General features: G+C 47.6%; 1 protein-coding gene across 1 annotated transcript in view; it reads left to right on the top strand.

Moving 5' to 3' along the window:
* The first annotated feature begins 2,869 nt into the window (after positions 1-2,869).
* The window catches only part of LOC129694493 (dedicator of cytokinesis protein 2-like), a 186,251-nt gene continuing 179,937 nt past the window's right edge, over positions 2,870-9,183 (top strand). The window contains exon 1 of the mRNA XM_055631210.1: positions 2,870-3,362. Within this exon, the coding sequence (XP_055487185.1) occupies positions 2,870-3,362 (493 nt within the window). The remainder of the gene's footprint in view (positions 3,363-9,183) is intronic.

The raw sequence follows: 9,183 nt of genomic DNA, 5'->3' as shown, positions 1-9,183 counted from the left end.
ATTTTTAAGAACCACATCTAGCTCTCTCTTGAAGGCATCCAGAGAACCGGCCTCCACCACCCTCTGAGGCGGAGAATTCCACAAACTCACAACTCTCTGTGAGAAAAAGTGTTTCCTCGTCTCCGTTCTAAATGGCTTACTCCTTATTCTTAAACAGTGGCCCCTGGTTCTGGACTCCCCCAACATCGGGAACATGTTTCCTGCCTCTAGAGTATCCAAACCCTTAACAATCTTATATTCTTCAATGAGATCACCTCTCATCCTTCTGAACTCCAGAGTGTACAAGCCCAGCCGCTCCATTGTCTCAGCATATGACAGTCCCGCCATCCCGGGAATTAACCTGGTAAACCTACGCTGCACTCCCTCAATAGCAAAAATGTTCTTCCTCAAATTATGGGACCAAAACTGCACACAATACTCCAGGTGTGGTCTCACTAAGGCTCTGTACAACTGCAGAAGGGCCTCTTTGCTCCTATATTCGATTCCAACGGCCCCACTCCCTTTCTGACTGCCCTCCTCGCTCATCAATGCCCTTTCTCACTCACTGGGGGGGGAGTTGGAAACTGGAGCACACATGAGGGACAATTTACACTTATACCAAGTGTACAAGCCCGAGCCAATCAACCCACGAACCTGCACGCCTTTGGAGTGTGTGGGGAAACCGAAGATCTCGCAGGTCACGGGGACAACGTACAAACTCCGTACAGACAGCGCCCGTAGTTGGGATGGAACCGGGGTCTCTGGCGCAGTAAGGCATCAACTATAAGCAATCAGCCACTTTCTCTGCTGAAGACCAGTGGATGGAACTCAGCAGAATTCTGTTGAACGGTGTTCCAAAGTATACATGTGTGAGACAATGCCTCTATCCCTGTCATTTAGTGCTCCCTCGATTTATGTGATGTCTATACCCCGGTGACCATATACCGTCACTTCTCACTCTCAGTTGTTGAAAACTATGCCCCAGGTAGGCAGCAGCATGTTTCAGACAACCAGGGACTGAAAAGCCACAAAGAAGTCAAGTCAAGTCACTTTTATCTCTATAGCACATTTAAAAAAACAACTCTCGTTGGCCAAAGTGCTTTACATTGATGGAGGTACTAACGTTATACAACAGTGGTTCATAGATTATATACAAACATCACTACATACAAGTAGCCCTCGCTCAGAAGACGTCAAGAAGGGCTTGGGAGGAGAGATGAGTTTTAAGTCTCGACTTAAAACTAAAAGAAAGAAAGAAAAAGATGGATTCACAATGTGTGGGCGGCACTGTGGCGCAGCGGTAGAGATGCTGCCTGACATCGGCAGAGACCCCCAGTTCCATCCTGACTACGGGTGCTGTCTGTACAGAGTTTGCACGTTCTCCCCGTGATCTGCATGGATTTTCTCCGAGATCTTCAGTTTCCTCCCACACTCCAAAGACATGCAGGTTCAAATCAAGTCAAGTGAAGTCAAGTTTATTTGTCACATACACATACGAGATGTGCAGTGAAATGAAAGTGGCAATGCTCGCGGTCTTTTGTGCAAAAGACAAAGGACAAACAACCAAACAAACTATAAACACAATCATAACACACACATATTCTTTTACATAATAAATAATGGAAGGAAAAACGTTCAGTAGAGTTAGTCCCTGGTGAGATAGGCGTTTACAGTCCGAATGGCCTCTGGGAAGAAACTCCTTCTCAACCTCTCCGTTCTCACCGCATGGCAACGGAGGCGTTTGCCTGACCGTAGCAGCTGGAACAGTCCGTTGCAGGTTAATTTGCTTCGGTAAAATTGTACATTGTCCCCAGCGTGTGTAGGATCGTGTTAGTGTTCGGGGTGATTTACAGGTGTGGATGAGAATTTTGGATAAGCACATGGAAGTGCAGGGAAATAGAGGGATATGGATCATTTGCAGCCGGCAGATGAGATCAGTTTTGCTTGGCATCATGTTCGGCACAGACATTGTGCTTGGAGATACAGCGCCGGTACAGGCCCTTCGGCCCACCGTGTCCGCGCTGACCAACGATCCCCGCACACCAACACAACCCTACACGCACTAGGGACAATTTTACCTTCACACCAAGCGTCTTTGGCGAGTGGGAGGAAACTGGAGATCTCGGAGAAAACCCACGTGGGTCACGGGGAGAAGGTACAGACAGCACCCGTAGTCGGGGTCGAACCCGTGTCGAACCCGGCTGAAAGGCGACAAATCTACCGCTGCGCCACCGTGCGGTATGTTCAAGTGAGAAATAATGGCATTTAGGAGGCTTTTGCACAGGCGTATGGATATGCAGGGAATGGAGGGATATGGATTATGTGCAGGGTTATGGATTACTCTTAGTTACAAATGGTGGCATTTAAGAGCCTTTTGGATAAGCAGTGGATACACGGTGACTGGATGGATATGGCTTATGCGCCGTTAGAAAAGAGAGGGTCTTGGCCTCAACAGATAGACAATAGACAATAGGTGCAGGAGTAGGCCATTCGGCCCTTCGAGCCAGCACCACCATTTAATGTGATCATGACTGATCATTCCCAATCAGTACCCCGTTCCTGACATTGGTGATGACCGACAACGCAAGACAATTTGTCTGTGCTGAGTTTCGTAGGTTCCAGGATGACTGGGAATTTGCCCATGTCACCTGAAGTCCCATATATCCACAGAGCAACGGGCAGATAGAGCGCTGTGTGCAAACTATAAAAGGTATCATGAGGAAAGCCAAACGCAGTGGCCGTGACCCGATCTACGCCATCCTCGAATACCGCAACATCCCCCATTGACGGGACAGGTGACTATGCCCCCTCACAGTTACTGAACAGTAGACTGTTAAGAAGCAAATTGCCATCGCCTCTATCACTCTTGCTGCCTCATCGTGTCCCTCCCATGGGACCACGACAAGAAAAACAGGCAGCATACTTCAATGAGAAGGCAAGCGTCGAGCCACTGCCGTGCCTGGAACAACAACAACAGGTATGGTTTCATGCCAAACCAACCGAGTGGCAACGTGGCCGTATTGCAATTGAAAACCTGTCCCCTCGGAGCTACGTCATCTCTACACCGAGCGGTACAGAGTTCCGCAGGAACAGGAAGGACATATACGACCTGCGCACCAAGCAGCTGGTCCTTGCCCTGGCAACACGCAGCAGACAAGTGCCAACACTCTCCCACAAGGAGGAACCCCTCACCCAGGAGGAGCTAGTCTCCCAAACTCAAGCGGACTATCACAGGCCGCACCACAAGGGTCTGTGGTGGGGGAATCGGCTCAAAGCGAGCCAAGCCACACTCGCACAGAACAGAAATATGACACAGAACGAGTTGGAAAGACGATTTGCACGAGAAGTGGCCGATTGTCAAAACCCCCAACTCGACTTGTTATGTAAAATTGTTGGCCAATTATTTTATAGTTTTGTAGTATGACGAGCACTGTGCTACTTGTGGTACTTCATCCACATTCAATTCATTAAGGGTCAAGTTATTAATTTTGACCAATGTTGAAGGGGGGGAGGGGGGATGTAAGGTAATTTAAGGGAAGGGGGAGAATTGTAATTAAAGTAAAGGGGGAGATGTGATGTATATGTAAATGCCAGTGCCCCTTTAATATAAAGGGCTGTGCCTCGTGATCGACATCAGGTGACCTTCGAGAAGTTTCCGTGGGTGAGGCAGAATATATCTTACTTACGAGATGTTGGACGTGTTTTCTTTCTGCTTGTGCTAGTCACAACAGGGCCTTACATGGTCTCGAACATTACACTGCCTTCTCCCCATATCCCCTGACTACACTATTTATAAAAGACCTATCTAGCTCTCTCTTGAAAGCATCCAGAGAACCTGCCTCCACCGCCCTCTGGGGCAGAGAATTCCACAGACTCGCCACTCTCTGTGAGAAAAAGTGTTTCCACGTCTCCGTTCTAAATGGCTTACTCCTTATTCTTAAACTGTGGCCCCTGGTTCTGGACTCCCTCAACATCGGGAACATATTTCCTGCCTCTAGCGTGTCCAAGCCCTTAACAATCTTATATGTTTCAATGAGATCACCTTTCATCCTTCTAAACTCCAGAGTGTACAAGCCCAGCTGCTCCATTCTCTCAGCATGTGACAGTCCCGCCATCCCGGGAATTAACCTTGTAAACCTACGCTGCACTCCCTCAATAGAAAGAATGTCCTTCCTCAAATTAGGGGACCGAAACTGCACACAATACTCCAGGCAGGTGTGGTCTCACTAGGGCTCTGTACAACTGCAGAAGGCCTCATGTTAGGCACGGACATTGTGGGCCGAAGGGCCTGTTCCTGTGCTGTACTATTGTATGTTCGATGCTCTATGATCCAAGAAGATTCTTCAGGGGTGGCAGGTTCGTCCCCTGGAGGACTTTAGTGAGCCAGATGCCAGATGGGTTTTTTAACAGTCCAGCAGATTCATGGTGGCAGTTAAACAGGATTTATTTCATTAAAGTAATCACAGATTTATTTCATTACCGGAATTTAAGTCCCCCCATCTGCCCTGATGAGAATTTTAACAAGAGAATCAATGGTGCAGAACACTGGTGGCTGCAACCAAAAACTTAACCAATACTGTACCACGAGTCTTGAATGAGTAGACAGGTTTGGGGAAGGCCTCAAATGGTTGAAACGTCTAGAGGCTGCAGATGATGGAATCCTGAATAAAAATCAAACTGCCGGAGGAAGTGGATGGGAAAGGTTTACGGCTTGTACTCGCTAGAATTTAGAAGATTGAGGGGGGATCTTATAGAAACGTACAAAATTCTTCAGGGTTTGGACAGGCTAGATGCAGGAATATTGTTCCCGATGTTGGGGAAGTCCAGAACAAGGGGTCACAGTTTATGGATAAGAGGGAATTATTTTAGGACCGAGATGAGAAAAACATTTTTCCCACAGAGAGTGGTGAATCTGTGGAATTCTCTGCCACAGAAGGTAGTTGAGGCCAGTTCATTAGCTATATTAAAGAGGGAGTTAGATGTGGCCCTTGTGGCTAAAGGTATCAGGGGGTATGGAAAGAAGGCAGGTACGGGATACTGAGTTGGATGATCAGCCATGATCATATTGAATGGCGGTGCAGGCTCAAAGGGCCGAATGGCCTACTCCTGCACCTATTGTCTATGTTTCTCTGTTTCTATGTTTCACACTGATCGAGCTTACACATAAATGATTCATAAATTGTGCAGAACAATAAAGAGAAAAAAGGACCCTGCAAGAGGACAAGACATCTTATTCCCAGGATGGAAACATGGTCTCCAGGTCCTACGCTCAAATAAACCATGCATTGCAGAACCACCAACAGTTTGTGGGTAGTAGCAGCATTGCTGGAGCAGAGAAAAGTGGGAGTGACATATAAGAACCAAGGGCAGATTTAGACTGTAGAAAAGTAGTGATTTTGGAAGGCAGTCTACATTTAGTATTAGTGAGTTCAGAGACACTGTGGAGAAAACAGCCCACCAAGTCCGCACCGGCTAACGATCACCCCATACACTAGTTCTATCCTACACACTAGAGACAGCTTACAGAGGCCAATTAACCTCCTGGTTTACATGTCTTTGGAAACCGGAGCACCCGGAGAAAACCCACGTGGTCACGGGGAGAACATACAAAACGCTGTACAGACAGCACCCCAAGTCAGGATCGAACCTGGGTCTCTGGTGCTGTGAGGCAGCAACTCTACCGCTGCACCACCGTGCCACCCAAATCTAGCGATTTCACCTCGATCGATGATTCAGATTCAATTTTTCAGATTCAATTTTAATTGTCATTGTCAGTGTACAGTACAGAGACAACGAAATGCATTTAGCATCTCCCTGGAAGAGCGACATAGCAAATGATTTGAATAAATAATAATAAGTGTCCGGGGGTGGTGGTGATTGGCAGTCACCGAGGTACGTTGTTGAGTAGAGTGACAGCCGCCGGGAAGAAGCTGTTCCTCGACCTGCTGGTTCAGCAACGGAGAGACCTGTAGCGCCTCCCGGATGGTAGGAGGGTAAACAGTCCATGGTTGGGGTGAGAGCAGTCCTTGGCGATGCTGAGCGCCCTCCGCAGACAACGCTTGCTTTGGACAGACTCAATGGAGGGGAGCGAGGAACCGGTGATGCGTTGGGCAATTTTCACCACCCTCTGCAGTGCCTTCCGGTCAGAGACAGAGCAGGTGCCATACCATACTGTGATGCAGTTGGTAAGGATGCTCTCGATGGTGCAGCGGTAGAAGTTCATCAGGATCTGAGGAGACAGATGGACCTTCTTCAGTCTCCTCAGGAAGAAGAGACGCTGGTGAGCCTTCTTGATCAGAGTAGAGGTATTGTGGGTCCAAGAGAGGTCATCGGAAATGTTGACTCCCAGGAACCTGAAGCTGGAAACATGTTCCACCTCCGTCCCGTTAATGTGGATGGGGGTGTGCGTGCCGCCTCTGGACTTCCTGAAGTCTACAATGAGCTCCTGGGTCTTCTTGGAGTTGAGGGCCAGGTTGTTGTCAGCGCACCATGCTGCTAAGTGCTGGACCTCCTCCCTGTAGGCCAGCTCATCGTTGTTGCTGATGAGGCCAATCACCGTTGTATCATCTGCATACTTGATGATGGTGTTAGTACCATGTACAGGTGTGCAGTCATAGGTGAAGATGGTTGGCATGGACTCAGTGGTCCTATGATCTGGCATCCACTCTAACCCCTCTCTCCCGCAAGACGTCCCTCAGTCAGAGCCATGACCAGGGCGGCGCTGTGGAAGAGATGCTGCCTCGCAGCACCAGAGTACCGGGTTCGATCCTGACTACGGGTGCTGTCTTTTAGAAGCCATTTAGAACGGAGACGAGGAGACACTTTTTCACACAGAGAGTGGTGAGTCTGTGGAATTCTCTGCCTCAGAGGGCGGTGGAGGCCGGTTCTCTGAATACTTTCAAGAGAGAGCTATATGGGGCTCTTAAAGATAGCGGAGTCAGAGGATATGGGGAGAAGGCAGGAACGGGGTACTGATTGTGGATGATCAGCCATGATCACATTGAATGGCGGTGCTGGCTAGAAGGACCAAATGGCCTACTCCTGCAACTATTGTCTATTGTCTGTACGGAGTTTATATGTTCCCCCCGTGACCTGCGTGGGTTTTCTCCGAGATCTTCGGTTTCCTCACACACTCCAAAGACGTGCAGGTTGTAGGTTAATTGGCTTGGTGTAAATGTATATCGTCCCTGATGTGTGTGGGATAATGTTAGTGTGTGGGGATGGCTGGTCAGCCCGAACTTGTTTTAGTTTTGTTTATTGTCACGTGTTACCAAGGTACAGTGAAAAGCTTTTGTTGCGTGCTAACCAGTCAGTAGAAACACAATACATGATTACAATGGAGACGCCCACAGTGTACAGATACATGATAAGGCAATAACGTTTAGTGTAAGGTAAAGCCAGCAAAGGCACAACAGAGGATGTACTTCCTGCGGCAGCTGAGGAAGCACAATCTGCCACAGGCAATGATGGTCCAATTCTACACGGCCATCGTAGAGTCTGTCCTCACCTTCTCCATCATGGTCTGGTTTGGCTCAGCCACCAAGCACGACACCTGGAGGCTGCAGCGAATCGTCCGATCAGCAGAGAAGGTTATTGGCTGCAACCTTCCCTCCATTGATGAACTGTACACTGCAAGGGCCAGGAAGCGAGCGGGCAAGATCATCTCTGACCCCTCTCACCCTGGCCACAAACTCTTTGAATCACTTCCCTCTGGAAGGCGACTCCGGACTGTCAAAGCTGCCACAGCCAGACATAAAAACAGTTTTTATCCACGAGTAGTTGCTCTACTCAACAGCCAAAAATCTGTAGCCTCCCTTTGATCTGGTATTTTGTTGGTTCACATGCTTGATCAATGGTGTTTTATCATTAATGTTTTATTATTATTAATGTTTAGTGTTTTCTGAGTCATTTGTAACTGTCACTGTATGTCATGTTGCTACTTGTGGTCGGAGCACCAAGGCAAATTCCTTGTATGTGAATACTTGGCCAATCAACTTACTTACTTACAAAGTCCAATCGAGAGTAGTCTGAGGATGGGTCGAAGGGCCTATTTCCTCGCTGTATCTCTAAACTAAATAAACTAAACTAAACGGATGTCCGTGGTGTGATTTGAACCTGTAACCCTCTGATTCACGGACTAAGGTGCAAGCAGCTGTGCTCAGCAAATGGATGAGTACCAAGTAATTGTTGTTGCAATATTCAATTTGATATCAATTTAAATTTGCATGAATTTTTAAAATTCATTTTGAATTAATTTAGATTCATGCACTGCTGGCTGTAATGTGCAGTGTAATCTCTCTTTTCCATTACCACTGTGTTGTACCATCGTTCACTTTATATTCCGGCAGCTTATTCCCCATCCCCTGGTCTAATCATGTAGCTCTTATTCACATTAGATTTATCAGCAGCACTCTTATCCAGATTGCTCTATTCTTTAACCGGCTTGTGATCACCAGCCGGCAGTCGCATGAAATAAAAGTCCCAAGATGCAGGAAATCCGCCAGCCAGCTCTTCCCAGGGACATAAACGGAGTAAATGCAAACAATCTGACATCAAAGGATGTCAGATTCGAGAACAGCTTCTTCCCTGCTGTTATCAATGAGTCCCTGCTCTTCGACGCTTTTTTTTGCACGTTTAAGCATGAAATCCCGACCTTCCAACCTACCTCGTTGTGACCCACGCACTTTTTAAGAAACCTGCACTTTCTCTGCAGCTGTGACACTATTCTGCACCATAGGTCTGAAGAAGGGTCTCAACCCGGAACGTCACCTATTCGCTCAATAGATGCTGCCTGGTCCGCTGAGTAACTCCAGCATTTTGTGTCTATCCGTAGTATTTTGCACCGTTTATATTCTTTAGACTTTACTTTGAAACCTGACACAAACTATCTCAATCCGAAACGTCACCATTCTCAGATTCAGATTCAGATTCAGATTCAATTTTAATTGTCATTGTCAGTGTACAGTACAGAGACAACGAAATGCATTTAGCATCTCCCTGGAAGAGCGACATAGCAAACGATTTGAATAAATAATAATAAGTGTCCGGGGGGGGGGGTGGTGATTGGCAGTCACCGAGGTACGTTGTTGAGTAGAGTGACAGCCGCCGGAAAGAAGCTGTTCCTCGACCTTCTGGTTCGGCAACGGAGAGACCTGTAGCGCCTCCCGGATGGTAGGAGGGTAAACAGTCCATGGTTGGGGTGAG

The sequence above is a fragment of the Leucoraja erinacea genome, unplaced genomic scaffold (assembly GCF_028641065.1).
Source record: "Leucoraja erinacea ecotype New England unplaced genomic scaffold, Leri_hhj_1 Leri_68S, whole genome shotgun sequence".
Classification (NCBI taxonomy): domain Eukaryota; kingdom Metazoa; phylum Chordata; class Chondrichthyes; order Rajiformes; family Rajidae; genus Leucoraja; species Leucoraja erinaceus.
This window is presented reverse-complemented; position numbering and strand designations above follow the sequence as displayed.